The 19,646-nt window shown below is 63.4% G+C and overlaps 3 protein-coding genes across 3 annotated transcripts; all 3 read left to right on the top strand.

The window, feature by feature from the left end:
• The first annotated feature begins 126 nt into the window (after positions 1-126).
• Positions 127-10,218, top strand: LOC114069987 (uridine-cytidine kinase-like 1). The gene is made up of 14 exons (XM_027907162.1): positions 127-379; positions 570-676; positions 878-1,048; positions 1,513-1,584; positions 1,841-2,030; positions 2,127-2,188; positions 2,468-2,484; positions 3,201-3,299; positions 8,248-8,341; positions 8,450-8,512; positions 8,620-8,742; positions 8,818-8,925; positions 9,004-9,160; positions 9,298-10,218. The coding sequence occupies exons 1-14, from the start codon at positions 127-129 to the stop codon at positions 9,369-9,371; spliced, it is 1,590 nt and encodes a 529-aa protein (XP_027762963.1). The 3' UTR covers positions 9,372-10,218.
• A 628-nt stretch (positions 10,219-10,846) lies between these two features.
• Positions 10,847-13,030, top strand: DNAJC5G (DnaJ heat shock protein family (Hsp40) member C5 gamma). Its single transcript, XM_027907164.1, has 4 exons — positions 10,847-11,016; positions 11,280-11,493; positions 11,636-11,789; positions 12,411-13,030. Exons 1-4 carry the CDS (start codon positions 10,904-10,906, stop codon positions 12,491-12,493), a joined length of 564 nt encoding a protein of 187 aa, XP_027762965.1. The 5' UTR covers positions 10,847-10,903; the 3' UTR covers positions 12,494-13,030.
• A 1,127-nt stretch (positions 13,031-14,157) lies between these two features.
• TRIM54 (tripartite motif containing 54) lies at positions 14,158-17,718 on the top strand. The gene is made up of 10 exons (XM_027907167.1): positions 14,158-14,340; positions 14,734-14,906; positions 15,344-15,515; positions 15,593-15,688; positions 15,816-16,049; positions 16,289-16,311; positions 16,445-16,569; positions 16,906-17,007; positions 17,268-17,306; positions 17,519-17,718. Exons 1-10 carry the CDS (start codon positions 14,173-14,175, stop codon positions 17,527-17,529), a joined length of 1,143 nt encoding a protein of 380 aa, XP_027762968.1. The 5' UTR covers positions 14,158-14,172; the 3' UTR covers positions 17,530-17,718.
• Positions 17,719-19,646: the final 1,928 nt, after the last annotated feature.

A 19,646-nucleotide genomic window follows, 5' to 3' on the forward strand; every position in this document is an offset into this window, starting at 1 on the left:
GCGGGTGGCCGGGGCGGGGCGGGGCGAGGGCGTGGTCTGTACCTGGGCGGGGCCAGAGGCGGGGCCTGGTCGCGGGGCCGTGTGCAGCGCGGCCCGTCCCGGCAGCCCCCACGGCCCCGCGCGGCGATGGCGGCGGCGGGAGCGGAGGAGCGGCGGGGCCCGCGCGGGGTGGCGGGGCCCGAGCGCAGCCCCGGCCCGCTGGGCTCGCTGCTCAGCCGGCTGCCGCTGGCGCCCGCCCCGGCCCCGCGGCGCCGCACCGCCAGCCAGTGCAAGCCGGAACCGCCGCTGCTGCGCACCAGCAAACGGACCATCTACACGGCCGGGCGGCCGCCCTGGTACAGCGAGACCGGCGCGCCCGTGGACGAGGCCTTTGTCATCGGTGAGCGGCGGGACGGGGATGGGGAGGGGATAGAGCCGGGGCCGGGGAGGGGATCGAGCTGCAGTCGGAAATTCTGGAGCTGGGCCCCGAGGCACGGCCGGGGAGGGGCTGGGACGGGGACAGAGCTGGAGCCGGATCCGGGGCCGTGACGGATCCGGGGCCGGGGCGGTGCCCCCCCCGTTCTCCGCAGGCCTGTGCGGCGGCAGCGCCTCGGGCAAGACCACGGTGGCGACTCGGATCATCGAGGCGCTGGACGTGCCCTGGGTCGTGCTTCTCTCCATGGACTCCTTCTACAAGGTGAGGGTGGGGAGTCTGGCGCTGAGCGGTGCTGGGGCTCAGGGGTACAGCGTGGTGCTGAGAGTGGTGCTCGGGGGTCCAGTGCGGCCGTGGGCAGTTCTGGTTCCGGGGGTCCGGCGCGGCGCTGAGCGGCGCCGGTGCCTGGGGGTCGCACAGTGCTCGGGGATCCAGCGTGGCACTGAGTGGTGCTGATGCCTGCAGGTGCTGGATGAGGGGCAGCAGGCGCTGGCAGCCCGGAGCGACTACAACTTTGACCACCCCGATGCCTTCGACTTCGAGCTGCTCATCAGCGTCCTGCGCAAGCTGAAGAAGGGAAAGAGCGTGAAGGTGCCAGTGTATGACTTCACCACGCACAGCCGGCGCCGTGAGTGGGTGGGTGTCTTAGGGCCAGGCTGGGCCTGGGGGTCAGAGCCCCAGGAAGGGGAGCACCTCTGGGAGCTGCGAGAGTTAAGGGAGGGAGGGGGCTGGGGATCATCAGGTGCGGGGGGCTCGTTCCAGGCTCATACTGGAGGTGTAGAGACTGCAGGAGCATGGGCATGGATCTCAGAACAGGCTAGCACAGAGTTTAAGGAGAGGCTCAGTGTGGAGGAAGGATGAGGCCTGGGGGGAAGGCGTTGGGCAGAGGTTTGGGGTCTGGAGCCAGGCTCAGAGTCTGTGCCGGGTTGGAGTGTGGTGTACAGGTGTGAGCGAGGACCCTGAGAGGTTGAGTGGCCCAGGATGGTTATGGGGAGCCCCACCACACTGGTGGGAGTCCAGGGGTGCGAGGGAGTGTCTGTGCTGGTGCTGCTGTGATGTGCGAGGGGGACAGGATGAGCACAGCTCCTATCTGCTTGCAGAAAACGGTGTACGGGGCCAACGTCATCGTGTTTGAAGGGATCCTGGCCTTCGCCAACAAGGAGCTGCTCAAGGTATTGCTGCCTGAGGCAGCCACTGGCCTGGCTCCGTGCTGGAGGGGACCTGTGGAGATGGGATAGGTGCTTGCCCTGGGTGCCACTGCAGCAGTGGGGGCTGTGGAGGGAGAGGTCACCACTCTCGCTGGCAGAACACTCTGTGCCAGAAGCCCCAGGGGAGGTGACGCTGGGTGCCGTGGCTGGGCAGCCAAGGGGAACGAGGCAGGTGTGACCAGGGTTGCATAGGGCGTGCTCACCCCTCCCAGTTTTCCAGCTCCTGGACATGAAAGTGTTTGTGGACACGGACTCTGACATCCGGCTGGTGCGGCGGCTGCAGCGCGACATCATGGAGCGCGGGCGTGATGTCGCGGGGGTCATCAAGCAGTACAACAAGTTTGTGAAGCCGGCCTTCGAGCAGTACATCGAGCCCACCGTGCAGGTCGCTGACATCGTCGTGCCCAGGGGTGAGGCCAGAGCTGATCCCACTGTTGAGAACGGGGTGTCTTGGGGCAGGGGTAGGTCAGCATCCGTCCCACCTGGCTGCTCTGCTCCCCTCTCAGGTGGGGAAAACTTTGTGGCGCTGGACCTCATCGTGCAGCACGTACACAGCCAGCTGGAGAAGGTGAGCTGGGGCAAGGATCAGAAGAGTCCTGCATGGAGAGGGCAGGATGGGGCTGTGCACAACCCTGTGCTCCTGGAGCACCGAGAGGGGCTCAGTGTCACGTCTCTCTTCTCAAAAGGCCTCAGCACAGCTCTCAGGGCAGCAGAGTTGGGAGGCGGGCACTGGGGAAGAGGGTGGGAACTGGCCAGGCTGCCCATGGTGGCTGTGCTGGCCTGTGAGTGACTGACTGGGTGTCCTTGTGTCCCCCTGTGCTGCGCCGATGACCGTTCCACCACCCAGCGTGAGATCACAGTCAGGTATGTGGGACCTGCCGCCACAGAGGGGCTGGTTCCGGGCTGGGGTGGGGGCTGCTGGCACCTGCTGGATCCTGAATCCTGCCGCCTCCCCATCACCACTGGCAGACCTTTGCTGAGGTGCCCAAGTGTAGCTGCTCTTTCCCCACGCTGCAGTGGCTGCTCTCAGCTCCCTGGAGCTTGTGTGGTCACAGCTGTGGGCTCTACATGACCTATCTCACACTGTGCCTGATGTATGCAGCCAGCTCTCCACCCTGCTCCTATTCCTGTCTGGAGTGGGGCTCCTGCCCCAGTGCTGGGTTATCCTGGGCTGTTCACTTCCGCAGAAAGTGCCCTGCATGCTCCCTGTTCCCTGGGAGTTCATGTCTTCTCTCGATGGGACAGCCCTTGTCCCTTGGCACAGCCTGGTCCCAGGGTGTGTGGGATGGTCCTGCCACTGCAGAGTCCCTGCTTCTCATGCTGGCTGAGGCCAGTGCTGTGGAGGCTGCAGCAGCGGCATGTGTGATCTGGGAGATTCGCCCGGGTCTGTCTCTCTGCTACCTGGTACCAGAGGTGGGTCATTTCTCAGGATCCAGGCGGGAAGGCCGTGTGCTTCCTGGTGACCAGCCTGTGTAGAGAGGTCTTCTGGAGCCTTCTTTCAGCGGGGCCATGTCCCTCCGAGGGCCCAGCATGGTGGCTCTGCTTGTGCTGCACGGCTCTCACCCACTTTCTCTCTGCAGGGCAGCCCTGGCCTCTGCCCACCAAGGGCAGCCACTGCCAAAGACACTGAGTGTCCTGGAGAGCACACCGCAGGTGCGGGGCATGCACACCATCATCAGGTACGTCTCTGCCCCTCCTCCAGGCTGCTGGGTGGCATCACACCACAAGGCTTGAGGGGACTTTTCCTTCCCTCTGCTGCGGGATGTCAGTCGGGATGTCAGTGGAGGGTGTTGGCCTGGAGCAGAACAGCTGAGCTGGCCCTGGCCCACAGGCACTTCTCTGGTGATAAGACCTTGGCACATTTGCCCTGGGTGATGCCCGAGCCAAGGGCTACCTTTTCCTACAAAGAGAGGGGACTGTTTGGCTCTTTCTTCACTGGAGCACAGGCTGGTGACACAGGGCGAGGTGCCTCCTGCCCCTCTCCCAGGGTACTTGAGTTTACAGCTAGCTTAGAGAAGGAATCTGGGCTGCTGCTTCCATGACTCCACCACTCCCTTGATCTTTTCATTCCTCTCTGATGCTCTTTTTCTCCAGGTGATGGTAGTGTTAGTGCAGGGTCAAGGGCTGGATTCCCTGGAACCACTGAGGGATTTCCTGTTGTTGTTGCTGCAGAACCTGGCAGTCCCTGTGTGTGTTTCTGCACAGCAGAGAGGAAATGCTGAGCTCAGCCAGGCCCTCCTATGCCTGCGCACGCTGTGGGAGTATGGCACCTTTGTGTTGGTTTGGAACCTCGTGTCCTTATCAGAGATCTGGAGGTGATTGAGTGCACCTTCGTACATTCACAGATGAGACCAAGATGAGCATGAGTGTGGATGTGCTGGAGGGCAGGAAGGCCCTGCAGAGGGATCTGGACAGGCTGGACTGATTGACTAAGAGCAGTGGTGTGAGGGTCAACAACGCAAAGTGCCAGGTCCTATAGTCCCTTAGGTCACCATAACCCCATGGAATGCTCCAGGCTGGGACAGAGGGGCTGGAAAGCTGGAAAAGGCCCTGGGGATACTGGACACAATCTCAGGTGTGCCCAGGGGAACAAGAGGCCAATGGCCCCGGGGCTGTGCCAGCACTGCTGTGGCAGCAGGGCCAGGGCAGTGCCTGTCCCTGTGCTGGCACTGCTGGGGCACCTCCAGCGCTGGGGCAGGGCTGGCCCCTCACACCAGAGACACAGGGAGGGGCTGGAGCGTGGGCAGGGAAGGGAACGGAGCTGGGAAGGGGCTGGAGCAGCAGGAGGGGCTGAGGGAGCTGGTGGGGCTCAGCCTGGAGAAAAGGAGGCTCAGGGGAGACCTTCTGGCTCTGCAATCCCTGACAGGAGTGGGGAGCCGGGGGGGGTCGGGCTCTGCTCCCAGGGAACAGGGACAGGAGGAGTGGGAACAGCCTCCAGCTCTGCCAGGGGAGGGTCAGGTTGGAAGTTAATATTTCCTCATGGAAACAGCTGTCCAGCCCTGGCACAGCTGCTCAGGGCAGGGGTGGAGTCCCCATCCCTGGAGGGATTTAAAAGCTACATGGATGTGGCACCTGGGGACATGGTCAGTGGTAGCCTTTGCAGTGCTGGGGGAGTGTTTGGACTTGATGGTCGCAGAGAGCTTTTCCAACCCAAGCAGTTTATGCTCTTGTGATTCTTACGACCACATGCAGGCTGTGCACCACCTTGTACATTCCTCTCCCTGCTCCTCCCTCCTGAGGGAAGCGCAGGCTCTGAGGTGGGTCACAGCCGTAGAACAGGTGATGTGGCACCGCAAGCTGTGCCAGGCACAGCCCTGTGCCAGGGCCCATGTTCCTCCCCCAGGCTGTGCCTCTGCCTTGTGCCACAACTGCCTGATGACCTTAATCTGCTGAGGCTCAGGGCTGTGTTGAGCTGCCTGGCAGGGGTTGGGCTGTTCCTGGGGCCTGCGGCACCGCTGGCCTTGAGTTCCTGTGCCAATGCCACGTGTGAGTGGAGCTGAGGGCGATGGTCTGAGCCCCTTCCAGATGGTAACTGAGAAATGCTGTGTTTCTGAGGGGTGTCAGTTCGGCCTGTCAGCTGCCTCCTCGGATCCTGCTGGGGCTGGGGCAGCGACATTCTCAAATCCCTGAGCCAAGGAGTTCTGCTGGGAGAAGTGCTTGTGTTAGGGGACAGGGAGGCAGCTCACGTGAGACTTGTCAGCACTTGCTGGCCTCTGCATGACTTGGGTGCAGTGTAGAGCTGTGTCTGGTCCCCACGTGGGACCCTCTGCTCCCAAGCTACTGCTCTTACCTGCTGCCCTTCTCCCGGTCTCCCAGGGAGTTGCAGGCTGGCGGGGACCAAACACGCTTTTTGCCGCACTTCCTGCAGCTCTGTGTGCAGGGTTACTGCTCCCCAGCAGATCTGGCTCTTCTCTTTATGCATCAAATCACACAATGGTTTGGGTGGGAGGAACCTTTAAGGGCCCCCTAGTCCAGCCCCTGCCATGGGCAGGGAGCCTTCCACTAGACCAGGTTCCAGCTGCCACGGTGCCACCGTCCCCACTCGCAGTGCTCGTGGAGTGCTGCTGCTCCCACCAGCACGGCCTTTCCGAGCGCCTCGACGTGCCAAACCTGGGCCTGGATCACTGCAGAGTTGCGAACTCTCCCTCCTTTTCCCATCCTGCATCTCCCTTAGACGCAGCTGGTCGATCCTGGTGTGCCAGGCTGCTGCCAGCCAGCACCATTCCCTCTTGTTCCACACCAGAGGCTACTCATGCTCCACCCGTCTGTCTGCTGGGAGGGTGTTGGTGGCAGCAGATGAGCAGCATCACAGCAGATCCAGGCTGTCATCCTGGGGGAGGTGCTTTCCAGAGCGATTTTCTGTTGTTGTGGAGGGGTGGAAACTGAAAATGAGCCTCGCACTAGGATAGCTGCACAGTTTGAGTCATGAGGCTGAGGATGGATGGGGTACGAAGGATGCGGTGACAGGACAAGGGGCAATGACTTCCCACTGCCAGAGGGCAGGTTAGATGGGATACTGGGAAGAGAGTCTTCCCTGTGAGGGTGATGAGGCTCTGGCACAGGTTGCTCAGAGAAGCTGTGGCTGCCCCATCCCTGGAAGTGTTCAAGGCCAGGTTGGATGGGACATGGAGCAATCTGGGATAGTGGAAGGTGTCACTGCCCACAGCAAGGGGCTGGAGCAAGATGACTTTTAAGGTCCCTCCTGACCCATACCATTCTGGGACTCTGTAGCCCATCCATGCCCAGGTTTCCTGGTGCCTGGCTGGGCCAGTTGGCTCTTGGCTGCAGACAGTCCTCTTTGTGAGTGGAGCCAATTCAAGCTCCAGGCAGATGTTCCCAGTCCCTCTAGGCCATCCAGTGCCCTCCTGCTGTCTCCTGAGCATGCCTGGGAAGGCCGAGGTCCTCAGGAGTGCCAAGCTGTGGTGCTGCCTTGCCGAGCTGCAGGCTCCCTGTGTGCCACAGTTCTTGTGCCCCCTCCACAGATGGGAGCAGTGTGTGCCCTCAGTGGGTGAGCAGACTGGTGTTGGGACAACGGTGTTGCCTTTGGGAATGCTCTGCCAGCTGAGGGGCCGGAATGGTGGCAGTGGTGGGGTGATCCTGGTCCCCTGCTGCTGCCAGGGGTGTCTGACTGCCCTCCCTCACATGCCCCTTCCACCTGTGTTGCCAAAGCTGCTTGTGCCCTGGCTGAGGAGAATTTTCATGGTTGTCTGTGCCTCCACAGGAAAAGCAGCACGGTGGGGCCAGGGGTGCTCCCCCATCCCCAGAGGGACCTGTCTCTGCAGGAGCACTCTGGGTCCTGTTCCACCCAGTCAGGGCTGGCACAGCCGGTGCAGGGCTCAGCGGGGGCAGCTGCCTGTGACAGGAGAGGCTGCCGTGGAGGCAGGGCAGCTGCCAGGCTCGTGCAGCTCCCGAGCTGCCGTGGGTGTGTGTGTGGGTGCAGCCCATGCGTGAGTGCGTGCTGACAGCCCATGCTGGGAGCCGTAGGCAGGGCGCCTGTTCCTTCCAGACCAGAAGTTATTTTTCGCCTTCCAGGGGGGTGCCAGCTATGCCTGGGGATTTGGGAATGTCTGTGTCCATGGGCTGCCGTGGTCATTGCAGGTGCTTGCCCATGAGTGTCCCTGGAATGGCTGCAGGAACACCCAGGCACAGCAGTGACTGTTGGTCCTCCTCCGAGCGCCTCGGTGGGGCTCTCTCAGCCAGTGTCTGTCAGCTGTCTGTCACACCTTCTCAGAGGTGTGAGAAGCGGCAGATGATGTCTTAAAATGTAGAGTAAAAATATTCAATATCCTTCTGCCTTTTCTGGAGTGTTGCCAGCTCCACCTCTTCCATCTGGGAACAAGCACATGTCTGTGGAGCTCCTTTGTCCTCACGTTCCCCTCAAGGCTGATGGCCAGAGTGCTCTCAGTAGGAAAAGCCGGTGCTTTCCCTCTGCTGTGGGATCAGTGCCCTGCACACAGGGCTGACTTAACCCCTCCTGAGGGAGGGGAGAGGTTTCCTGGGAATTGCAGCTCTGTGGCAGCTTTGTTCTAGTTTGTGTTTGTTTTACTTCTCGCTGCCCTCAGCTCATCAGGGCTGTGAGCAGGGCATGCCGGGTATGTCAAAATCACCTGGTTCCTGGCAGTGCTTTATCTCTGACTTTGTACATAGAGGGAGGGGCTGGGGATGTGTTTAACCTTTTCCCGTCATACAGCATGCCCAGCCACGGTGCACTCTGGTCTCTTCCTTGATGAGGTCCTGATCCATCCTGGCTCTGCTCCTCTTCCCCACTGGACTCCCCAACACTCACCCATTGCTCCTGAGTTTCTGCTACCCCAGGACCGCTGGTGCTGCCTGACTTGCTCCCATCCCTCGTTCTCTCCCAGCTCTCTCCACTGTCTGTAGACAGTGTTGTGTCCCACTCCCAGGGGAACTAAGCCCCTCTCTTACTCTATGGTCCCATCTAAGATAACAGCCAGGGCCTCTGAGTCCTGAAATGCTGGTGATCACTGACTGTGTCACCCCGAGAGGGCTCTGGTTTCCACGGACTGGGACTGCTCTCTCTGATGGATGGCCTCTGGAGCCCTGCATGCCATCTGCAGGGAAATAGTTGTGGCTCTGCTCCCATCTCATGCATGTTCTCCCTCCCAGGAACAAGGACACAACCAGGGATGAATTCATCTTCTACTCCAAGCGCTTGATGCGGCTGCTGATCGAACATGCCCTGTCCTTCCTCCCACTTAAGGTGAGTAGCTGCTCTTGGGTGCAGCCCCATCCCTATTGCTCCTCCTGAGCCCCTGGGCCACGTGAGACCTGGCTTCCCTTGCACTCCCTTGTGCTCCCCTTTCTGCAGTCGGTCACTGTGGAGACGCCCCAGGGCACGACATACGAGGGGAAGCGGTTCCACAGGCAGCGGGTGAGACACGGTCCTGGCCCCCTGCTCCCCATGAGCACACATCTGCCCTGGGCTAGGTCAGCAGGGGCTGGGAGCGCTCAGCACATGTGTCGCTGCTCCTTCCCCAGATCACCGGCGTGTCCATCCTGCGAGCAGGAGAGACCATGGAGCAAGCCCTGACTGCTGTCTGCAAGGACATCCGCCTGGGCAAGATCCTCATCCAGACCAACCTGGACACAGGGGAGCCTGAGGTGAGCCCCGCTGCACTCCGGTACGAGGCCACGCAGCGCCAACGGGTCACCAACCGCCCCTCCTTCCCTCCCCAGCTCCACTACCTGCGCCTGCCCAAGGAGATCAGCGAGGACTACGTCATCCTCATGGACAGCACCGTATCCACAGGGGCTGCGGCCATGATGGCCGTGCGTGTCCTGCTGGTGAGGGGCCGGGGTGGCGGTGTAGGGATGTGGGACCCTCTGTGCCCAGCCAGGCTCTCAGAGTTCCGTGTGCTGCAGGACCACGACGTGCAGGAGGACAGGATCTTCCTGCTGTCACTGCTGATGGCAGAGATGGGGGTGCACTCCGTGGCCTATGCCTTTCCCCGTGTCCGCATCATCACCACTGCCGTGGACAAGCGGGTCAACGAGGAGTTCCACATCATCCCGGGCATTGGTGAGGGGGACAAGGGTGTGCTGTGCCTCACAGCCAGGCCCAGCGCCCCGGAGGGAGCCCCACGGCCACACTGAGGGGGCTCTGTTGCAGTGGGGCCAGTGCTGCCATCCCCCTCACTCTGTCCCCTCCTCCTCCAGGTAACTTTGGGGACAGATACTTCGGCACCGATGGCCCCTCGGGCTGGTGTGAGAGTGACGGCGTGAACTGCTGAGCTGGTCAGCCACGGGGCCACTGGCCAGGCTGGCTGCAGGGCCAGCCCCCACCCCTGCCCCCTGTAGGGGCTCCATCGTGCCAGCCTGTGCTCACTTGCCAGCCCCTGGCTCTCAGGACCTGCAAAACAAACGCCTCGCTGCTGGCCTCCCTCCACCCCAGAGGACCAATCCTCCCCAGGGAGGAGGAAGAGGAGGAGGAGGGAGGGATGACCTCTCATGCAGCCCAGGGAGAGGGGGCATTTCAGCACATTCCTTGCCCTCTGAGCCCTGCCTCTGGGGCCCTGGCCAGCGGTGCCTCGAGAGGGAGGGGTGGTTGCCCCACAGCAACCCCTGAGGGGCTGCTTACCTTCTCCCCAGGGGAGTGGGGGGATAGGGCCTGGTCCCCACTGAGCGCTGGGCGAGCTTCGTGCCTGGAATCCGTATTTATTTGTATTTATTGTGGGCAGCCCCAGGCTCCAGCAGGACCCCCAACATCAGGTACTGGGACCTCATGGACCCACTGTCTCCCCGCTGATCCACACTCCATCCCTGCCAGTCCGCACTCCATCCCCACCCTGTGGCCCCAGGAGTAGGGGGGTTGGCATCCAGCTGCTCTCCCGGTGGTGTCCCAGCCCCGGTGTGCAGAGCAGAGCCGCTGTCCTGGGGGCAGTGAGGTGTCCCCGGCGCTGCCCTTGTTGCTCAGGTTCTTCTTCCAAACGGCAGCGGCAGCCTCGCCCCACCCCGGCGGCAGCAGGAGGCTCCGGGGCCGGGGATCTGCCCGTGACCCCCAGTACTGTCCTGGTGCCCGGCCCTGCCGTTACCCACCTCCCCCCAGCTGCCCCATCCGCCGTTTTGTATCAATAAAGGAGCAGCGCGACCCCCGTGTGCCGCCTCCTGCCGCCGCGGGGCCGTGAGCGGTGCGGCCAGTCTCCCGGTACCGGGCCAAGGACAGTACGGGCGTCCCGGAGCCGGGCGGTGCAGGGTGTCTGGGGCGGGTGTGTCCGGGGCCGGGCCCTTGTCCCCGGTGCGGGGTGTCTGGGGCGGGTGTGTCCGGGGCCGGACCCGTGTCCCCGGTGTGGGGTGTCCGGGCCGGACCCGTGTCCCCGGGGCGGGTTGTCTGGGGCGGGTGTGTGCGGGGCCGGGCCCCTGTCCCCGGGGCGGGTGTGTGCGGGGCCGGGCCCGTGTCCCCGGGGCGGGTGTGTCCGGGGCCGGGCCCGTGTCCCCGGGGCGGGGTGTCCGGGGCCGGGCCCCTGTCCCCGGGGCGGGTGTGTGCGGGGCCGGGCCCGTGTCCCCGGGGCGGGTGTGTCCGGGGCCGGGCCCGTGTCCCCGGGGCGGGTGTGTCCGGGGCCGGGCCCGTGTCCCCGGTGTGGGGTGTCCGGGGCCGGGCCTGTGTCCCCGGGGCGGGCTGTGCGGGCCGGACCTTTGCCCCTCCGTCCCGGAGCGCGGGCGGCGCCTGCGCAGAGCGGGCGGAAGCGGCGGCGGGCGCGGGCAGGGCCGGTCCGGGGCAGTCGGTGCAGCGTCCACTTCGACCCCCGGGGCCTTCGGCGCGGCCATGGCGGAGCCTCCGCGGCCGCAGCGGAAGCTGTCCCGGGTCGGGGAGAGCCTGTACCGCGTGCTGGGGCTGCAGAAGGGCAGCTCCCCCGAAGAGATCAAGAAGGCCTATCGGTACGGGGGGGATCCGGTGGGGTCTGGGGGAGGGGACCGGCCGGGGAGTCGTCCCGCGAGCCCCGGCGTGCGGGTCCGTCCCGGGAACGCGGCCGGGATCCCGCCCTGGTGGCCCTGGTCCCAACCCGGGGGCCGGGATCTGTCCCGGGGAGCGAGGCTGTGCTCCTGTCCCGGGGGTCCTGCTACCATCCCGGGGTTCTGGGTTTGTCCCGGGGAGCGAGGCCGTGACCCCATCCCGGGGATCCCCCCGCCGCGTCCCGCAGGAAGCTGGCCCTCAAGTACCACCCGGACAAGAACCCCGATGACCCGGCGGCGGCCGAGCGGTTCAAGGAGATCAACAGCGCCCACGCCACGCTGAGCGACGCGGACAAGCGCCGCCTCTACGACCAGTACGGCTCCCTCGGCCTCTATGTGGCCGAGCAGTTCGGTGACGATGCCGTCCGGCACTACTTCCTCATGTCCAAGTGGTGGTTCCAGGTGAGCCGGCGTCATCCGGATCCATGGGCTCAGTGGGCCACCGTCTCTTCCGGCATGCCAGGGGCTCGGGTGGGCTCACAGGACCAGCATGTCAGGGACCAGGGGCTCAGGTGAGCTCACAGTGCCTCCGTCCCTCCTGCAGGCACTGGCACTGTGCTGCGGTGTCCTCACCTGCTGCTGCTGCTGCTGCTGCTGCTTCTTCTGCTGTGGGACATGCTGCCCGCCCAAGGAGGAAGAGTCCTACAAGTACGTGGACCCCAAGGACCTGGAGGCGCAGATTCGCGCAGAGGACAGTGGTGAGTCAGGCTGGGTTAGGCTGGAGCCCCAGTTGCTGGGACTGCCTGCATTTGTTTTGTTGGGGACTCTGGGTTCTCGCCCTGTCACGTCTTCCATGGGGAATGGAGCTTTGGCTCAGAGCTTGGGTCAGATTTAGCCACAGCCAGCCAGCCCTCAGTGTTTTCTGTGTGGGTTAGAGCTGGTGACAGTGACAGAGGGAGCTCCTGCATGAGCCATGGGGATGCATTCTCCTTCCCCATTTACCCCTGGGCAAAAGCTCCCCTGAATAGGCCTGAGCCTCAGAGACCCTGCCTGTGCTCTCTGGGGTATGGAGCATGGAAAGAGCAGCCATGCTCCAGGCTGGGGTATGGAGCATGGAAAGAGCAGCCATGCTCCAGGCTGGCTCCATTCTCTGGCACTGGCAATGCTGGTGTCGATGGGGCTGACGATGGGGCTGACGCTGGGGGACTGCCACAGGTTTCTGTGGGGTGGGGGCACTGCTACAGTGCTCTGCGCTGGCCACAGGTGTGGGAACTCTGGGCTGTGGGAGCTCTCGCAGGGGTGTGGGGACATCCCAGGTTCCTGCTTGCTGGCACCACAGGGTGGAGCTGAGCCACTGATCTGCAGCTCTTCCTTTCCAGATCCGCAAATCCCTGTTGTGGCACAGCCCCCACCTGCCAGCACAGAGCCACTGCCAGCTGCCAGCACCAGGACTGATGCCTGAGGCTGACCCTGTCTCACTGGCTTCCCCAGGACTCAGGACATGGATCCTCCTTTAGGACTGTCACTTTCCGGGACCCCAGTCCCGCCCGCTGGGCTTGCTCTCCAGCCCCAGCAGGGGTAGAATCTCAGGTTAATTTGGCCAGCATCAATGCAGAGGCTCCTGGGCCCCTGCCTGAGCTCCAGGGTGATGCCCCTGCATCCCAGCACTGGTGGTGGTGGTGGCCCAGAGCCCGCACTGCTGCGACCCCCCCAGTGCCTCGCCTGCTGCTGTGTCCTGCCAGGCACTGGGCACAAGCAGAGAGCGCTCTGGGCCCGGATCCGTGGCTCACGCAAGGCAGCCGAGCGTGTCAGAGACCATTAGCACTGTAACCTCTGGGGCTGGGCTGAGCCCGCTCCCCGCTCATGGGACCCTCCCAATGGCTGCTGGGTGCCAAACACTGCTGTGGGGTCAGAGTGCTGTTGTCTGTACCCCTTTCCTCTGCCCTCTGGGCTCATCTTCTGGGTTTTGTGGGCACCATTAAAGACTGATGGGAGGGGAGTACGTGTCCGCCTGGGCTAATCTGGGGCTGCTGGAGTGCTCCACAAAAGGATGTGCCTCTGCCTGGCCCTGCCTGTGCTGGGCACTGTGCCCATGGGTGCCATGGGGTGGTGAGCTGAATGGGGTATGGAGTAGGCAGATCATGTCCTGAGTGGGGTGAGTGTCAGTTGTGTCGTACCACCCACCTGGAAGCACTCTGTGTGCCCTGCTGCTGGCTCCCATAGGCTTTTCTCTTCCCTCTCCTTGCTGCTGTAGTCCTGGAGTCCTGCTCCTCTCTGCCTGGCCAGGACCCCTGCTCCTACCCTGACCTCTGGGGAGCTGTGGCTCTGTGGAGGTCCAGAGCTGTCAGGGAGGGGGCTGAGTGGGACACAGTGAGCCCCTCGCCCTTTCCTCCCACCCTCGTCACCACCTCTATCTGCAGCTGCATGGGCTCTGTCTCACCCCCTAAATATAGCCAGGGTTCCAGGGTGAGTGCAGACAGAGGGGCCCTGGCACCAGCATTGCCACCCTGCTGACACTGGGCCTGAGCTGTGGAGTCTGGGGGATCCCTACCTCCCCTGGCCCAGCTGCTTGCAGGAGGGGGCACCCCCTCCCCCCCACCAGCATGACTCCCAGTCCCACTCTACCTGGGCCCTATTCCCCTCCATCTCTGTGGCCCCAGCACCAGCCAGCCCTGGTTCCCTGGGACCTCATCCTCCCCAGGTGGGACACAGCAGGGGAGGCCCTGCTGCTCACCCAGCCCACTTGGAGTTGCCTGGGCCGAGGGTCTGGGATGGGATGGGGTGGGCACAGTGGAGACGGTTGCTGGTCCTTGGGGTTCAACCAGTCCGGGGCTCAGCCCGTCCCAGGACCTCAGCTGGTCCCCGTGGATCAGCCGGTTCCGGGGTCAGACGGTGCCGGGACCAGCCGGTCCCTGGTGGGCTCAGGTGGTCCCGGGGGGCGGGCAGGGCCTGTGGCCCCCGCCGTGGCGCCGTGACTCAGTGTCACCTGACGCTGCCGACAGCTGCAGCCTCGGCAGGGCGGGGGCGGCTAAAATTAGCGCCGGGGGCCAGGACCGGGACAGAGTGGGTAACCGGCGGCCGGAGCGGAGAGGAGTGGGGCTGCGGGGCAGAGCCGGGCCGGGCCGGGCCGGGGTCGCGGCCATGAACTTCGCGGTGGGGCTGAAACCGCTGCTGGCGGAGGCGCGGAGCATGGAGAGCCTGGAGAAGCAGCTCATCTGCCCCATCTGCCTGGAGATGTTCTCCAAGCCCGTGGTCATCCTGCCTTGCCAGCACAACCTCTGCCGCAAGTGCGCCAATGATGTCTTCCAGGTAGGACCTGCCGGTGGGGCGGGGAGGGCACCGGGACCCCCAGCCAACCTGTGGCAGCACCGGGAACCCCAGGACCCCAGGACAGGGATGCGGGAGTGCGAGCGGCACCAGGAACACCGGGCCCCCTTGTCGAGGGAGACTTGGCCTGGCTCCGGCCCCAGGACCGGCCGCCGGGACCTCCAGCTGTGCTGAGCTCAGGGCCGCTCCCGGCCGGCGGGGATGGCCCGCTGGGCCCGTGTCTGTGCCCATGCCTGTGCCCAGGGGGTGCGGGTCGCCCACTGGCAGGGTCTCGCTCCCTGGATAGGGGTTGCGGGGGACCGCTGGGGTCTACCGGGTGTACCAGGGGTGTGGGGTGCCGCCGTCGTGACCCCCACGTGCTCCCCCGCCCCCTAGGCTTCCAATCCACTGTGGCAGTCGCGGGGCTCCAGCGCGGTGCCATCGGGAGGACGGTTCCGATGCCCATCGTGCCGGCACGAGGTGGTGCTGGACCGGCACGGGGTCTACGGGCTGCAGCGGAACCTGCTTGTGGAGAACATCATCGACATCTACAAGCAGGAGTCGGCCCGGTGCGGGGGCGCAACAGGGCAAGACCCGCGCGGAAAAGGAGCCCAGGGGGTCACTGGGAATCCTCACGGGAGGGCGAGAACAGCGGGGTAAAGGGAGCCCATGGAAGACTGGGGATGCAGAGCTGGGGGGGGCAACCCAGCTGGAGCTGGAGTGGTCGTGGGGCCCATACAATGCTGGGGTGTCCCTGACGCTGGGACCGACTCTGGGAGTAAGGGTGTTACTGGGGCTGGGGCATCCCTGAAGCCAGGCCTGTCACTGGGAGCTGAGGGGTACCCCTGGGGTTGGAGGGTCCCTGGGGACCAGAAGTATCTCTGGGGCCAGGGTGTCTCTGAAGATGGGAAGGGGGGTCCCTCAGAGCTGGAGTGTCTCTGGGTTGGAGGTGTTCCTTGGGGCTGGGGATGTCTCAGTGAACCCCCTCCCACCCAACCCTCCTCAGACCCCTGCACAACAAGGCCGAGCAGCACCTCATGTGCGAGGAGCACGAGGACGAGCGGATCAACATCTACTGCCTGCGCTGTGAGACGCCCACCTGCTCCCTGTGCAAGGTGTTCGGAGCGCACAAGGACTGCGAGGTGGCCCCGCTGCCGGCTGTCTACCAACGCCAGAAGGTGAGGGGCCCCGGGAGCCCTTGTGGCGTCGGGGGTACCCGTGCAGCTGCACTCAAGCCCGTCCCCTCCCCTCCCAGAGTGAGCTCAGTGACGGCATCGCCATGCTGGTGGCGGGGAATGACCGGATCCAGGCCATCATCACACAGATGGAGGAGATCTGCCACACCATTGAGGTGGGGGCCGGGGGGTCCAGCCCTGGGGCTGTGCCAGTTTAGGGGGAACCTGGTGGGGCTGGAATGGTCCAGCCCCAGGGCTATGCAGGGGGGGGACACAGTGCAGCCCCTGACCCCTGTCCCACAGGAGAATGGTCGGCGACAGAAGCAGCACGTAGGGCTGCGGTTCGATGCTCTGTATGGCATCCTGGAGGAACGGAAGAAGGAGCTGCTGCAGAGCATCACGGCCGAGCAGGAGGCCAAGCTGCAGCGCGTCCGTGGGCTCATCCGCCAGTACGGAGACCACCTGGAGGCCTCCTCCAAACTGGTGGAGTCAGCCATCCAGGCCATGGAGGAGCCCCAGATGGCCGTGTACCTGCAGGTCCAACTGGGGCACAGGGCAGGAAGGGGGGCAGAAGCTTCTGGGGGCCGGGGCTGCCCTGGGACTGTGTGGTGGGGCCACAGGTCCCCATGGAACCTGGGGCTACCTCGCAGGGCTGTACAGGGGGAGGGCTGTGGTTACCCCAAAGGATCTGGGAATGCCTCTGGGATGTGCTGGGGTGGGGCTGTGGTGGGGGTGATGTCTGGGAGATACTGATTCCTCCTCGCTTTCCTTCACAGCACTCCAAGGAACTCCTGAAAAAGTGAGTGGTGGGAACAGGGCTGGGGGCACAGGGGGCATGTGGGGGTCACAGCTGTGTCTATCCCTGCTGGACTGTGGCTGAAGGCCCCGTGGGTGCTGGACCTCACAGCTCCCACGGTCTGCCTGCCCTGCAGGATCACGGACATGTCCAAGGCATCAATGAGCAGCCGCCCCGAGCCCGGCTATGAGAACATGGACCATTTCTCCATCAACGTGGACTACGTGGCCGAGATGCTGAGGACCATCGAGTTCCAGACAGGTGCCAGCACCAGGACAAGTGCCCAGAGTGCCCAGAGTGCCCAGTCCTCAGACAAGCAGAGCCTCCTACCACTGGACACCCTGTGAGGGGCTCACACACAGGAATGGGGATGTGACACCCCCCTGCCCAGCACTGCCCAGGGACCTTTCAGGTCAACCCTGTTCCAGGCCCTTTCCCAGCTCCCGTGCTGGGCTGGTGAAGTCCTTCTATAGATGTTCTGGGCTAGTCACTTCCCTTCTGAGGTGTCTTGGGCTGGTCATGTCCCTTCTGGTGTGTCCTGGGATGTCCCCATGCTGCAAGGGGGAGGGTCCCAGCTGAGCTGTCCCCTGTCCGCAGAGCCGCTGGGTGAGGATGAGGGTGATGGACCTGGGGAGGGCAGCGAGACTGTGACAGATGAGGATCGACTGGACAGCCTGGAGGCGCCTGAAGCTGCCGAAGGTGAGTGTCTGTTATTCCTGCCCACTGCCATATCCTGCCCACTGCCATGCCCTGCCATGCAGTGCCCAGTGCCATGCCTGTAGCTGCGCCATGTGATGCCCAAAAAAAAGCAGATTAAAAAAACCTTAGGCAGAGTTTTATGCCATAAACAGCAGGTATTTATTTATTTATTCCTTCACATGGCCTGCATGCAGATATGTGGGTCCTTCACAGTGCCAGGGTATTCTTGTGTCCATCTTGTTCCCCTTTTCCCTCTGCAGATGTGGGGCCGAGGCAGAAGCCAGTGAGCTCCCCCCATGGTGAGACCCTCATGGGGATTGAGATGGGCAGAGTCATGGAGTGCTGTGGGGGAGAGGAGATACCTCCTTGTGGGGGGTGGGGGTGGAGATGGGGATTGGAGGGGTCACGCCTTGGGTGCTCCCCAGGCCATCCCTGTTTCCTCACTTCAGGGGGTTGGGGCAGGGGCCCTGCAGTCCCCACTGTGCGAGGCTGAACCCACTTTTCCACACAGGTCAACACTGAGGTGACACCGTGGGGCAATGTTGGCAACCCCCAACTATGACTGTCCCTGTCACCCCTTGGCTATAGCCATCCCTGGCACCCCTGGCTTACGGCCATCCCTGGCACTCCCAGTCGAGCTCCATCCCTGCTGCTGGAATTTCTCAAATGGGGGCTGTCCCTCTCCAACATTAAACATGTGTGAGGACATCATCTCTGGTGTGGTGTGTGGGTGGGGTGGACACAGAGGCCGCCCCCCTGGTGGTTCCACACTGGTCCCGTGGGGTCCAGCCCAGTGCAACCCCTGCTCCTCCACCCAGTGGTGCCCCCAGAACCCCACACAATGGGCTGTGACCCCAGAGCCCAAGTGCAACTCAGGAGCTTCACACCTCGGACCCTGCAAGGGGGGCTCTGGCCCCTGCCCACAGCCCTGCCTGGGGCCGAGGATCCACAGGCACCCCCAGCCCCAGCAGCTCCGGCTGTGCGCCCGCAGCAGCTCCGTCCCCTGGGTGCTCCGAGCAAACACTGCGGGGATGAGCTGGCTGAGTACACACAGTGCCACAGCAGCACCGGATCGGGGCCCGCGCCCCCCGCACTCTGGCCGGGCCCCCTGGGAGGGCTGCGGCAGCACTGCCTGCGTCACCCGCTCTGTCCCGCCACCCTGGCGTCAGGGCTGATGTGGCTGATGATGCACATCAGGCCAGTGGTCCTCGGGCCAGGTGGGTCCCCGGGGGCTGGACTCCACGGGGGGCTCCCCACTACCACCCCCTGCTCAGCTCAGGGTGCAGCAAGGGCTGGGCCCTCAGCCCCCCAGCTCCCAGTAGACCAGGAGCACATCTAGGGGCCCCATGCTGGCCAGGGACTGAGGAGCAGTGTCCCAGGTGACAGGGTAAGGGACATCTCTGCTCTCCTGCATCCTCAAACTGTCCCTCATGGCAGAGGCAATGCGGCTTGTGGGGACTGACCCGGGGCCCAGCCTGGCTGCTCCCCATCACCATCTGCTCCCTCGCACATCAGAAACACACCTGGGAGGGTTAGGGTGGTCCCTGAGGACTTGAGAGGGCCTTCAACCTCTCCATCCCCGCACCAGCCATTTGAGGGTGCGGCATTTGACTCTCCCTACCCTTGGGGATGTCACCCTGTCCCCATCACCCTGCAGAGACGACAGAAAGGGACTCACAAGCACTCAACAACCTGGCAGCACCCATGGGTGCTCCCCCAGTCTCAGGAGAGCCCCACCTGGGTTTTTCTCCAACTTGGGGAGTTTTCTTCCTTGTGTTCTGTCTCCAGAGGCTTGTCACTTGTTACTGCCCTCCCTGCCCAGCCTGTCCCTCGGGCAGCTGCCTGGCATTTGCTGATCCCTGTGCTTGTCCAGTGAACCTGTAACCCCACATGGGTTTTGGGAAGAGGAGATCTTTGCACTGAGCATATATTCTAACACCCACCCTGCTGCAGTTCCAGTTCAAGGACGTCTCCAAGGATCATCATTATTTCTTTATTCTTCCCCGTAAGAGCTTGCAGGCTCTTATCCTGCTGGAAGACTTCAACCACCACTACAGGTCACAGTGAGCTGTAGGCAATCCAGGAGACTCCTGGAATGCATGGAGGACAACTTCTTGAGCCTGGTAATAGATAGCTCTACCACAGGGAATGTGATACTGGACCTGATGGTCACCAGTGCAAGTGAGCTAACTGGGAACACTGAGACTGGAGGCAGCCTGGGCTGCAGCAACCTTGCATTGGTGGAGTTTGCAGAGGGATGTGAGCCAGGTGAGTGAGGTTAGGCCCCTGAACTTTAGGAAGGCAGATTTCCAGCTCTTCAGGGAGACAGTCAGTGGGATCCCCTGGGAGACTGCCCTCAGGACAAGGGAGATGAACAGAGCTGACAGATGTTTAGGGAAACCTTCCATGGAGCACAGGAGCCAGTGATCCCCAGGAGCAACAAATCGGGAAAGGAAGGCAAGAGGACAGCAGGACTGAGTGGGGACCTGCTGGTCAAACTAAAGGGACAGAAGCAAATGCACAGGCAGTGGAAACAATGACAGGTAACCTGGGAAGAGTCTAGACATGGAATACAGTTGTGCAGGGGTGGGATGAGGAAGGCCAAGGCAAAGCTGGAACTAGGCCTGACAAGGGATGAA

The sequence above is a fragment of the Empidonax traillii genome, unplaced genomic scaffold (assembly GCF_003031625.1).
Source record: "Empidonax traillii isolate 1590-97213 ecotype Southwest subspecies unplaced genomic scaffold, ASM303162v1 scaffold1414:size197169, whole genome shotgun sequence".
NCBI lineage: Eukaryota > Metazoa > Chordata > Aves > Passeriformes > Tyrannidae > Empidonax > Empidonax traillii.

Bases quoted from the DNA above. Each gene is read 5' to 3' on its own strand.
- LOC114069987 (XM_027907162.1), top strand. From the start codon at position 127: ATGGCGGCGGCGGGAGCGGAGGAGCGGCGGGGCCCGCGCGGGGTGGCG. The intron at 1,049-1,512 runs GTGGGTGTCTTA...ATCTGCTTGCAG, and splicing joins ACAGCCGGCGCCGTGAGTGG to AAAACGGTGTACGGGGCCAA. The intron at 8,342-8,449 runs GTGAGTAGCTGC...CCCTTTCTGCAG, and splicing joins TGTCCTTCCTCCCACTTAAG to TCGGTCACTGTGGAGACGCC.
- DNAJC5G (XM_027907164.1), top strand. From the start codon at position 10,904: ATGGCGGAGCCTCCGCGGCCGCAGCGGAAGCTGTCCCGGGTCGGGGAG. The intron at 11,017-11,279 runs GTACGGGGGGGA...CGCGTCCCGCAG, and splicing joins GAGATCAAGAAGGCCTATCG to GAAGCTGGCCCTCAAGTACC. The intron at 11,494-11,635 runs GTGAGCCGGCGT...TCCCTCCTGCAG, and splicing joins TGTCCAAGTGGTGGTTCCAG to GCACTGGCACTGTGCTGCGG.
- TRIM54 (XM_027907167.1), top strand. From the start codon at position 14,173: ATGAACTTCGCGGTGGGGCTGAAACCGCTGCTGGCGGAGGCGCGGAGC. The intron at 15,516-15,592 runs GTGAGGGGCCCC...CTCCCCTCCCAG, and splicing joins CTGTCTACCAACGCCAGAAG to AGTGAGCTCAGTGACGGCAT. The intron at 17,008-17,267 runs GTGAGTGTCTGT...TTCCCTCTGCAG, and splicing joins GGCGCCTGAAGCTGCCGAAG to ATGTGGGGCCGAGGCAGAAG.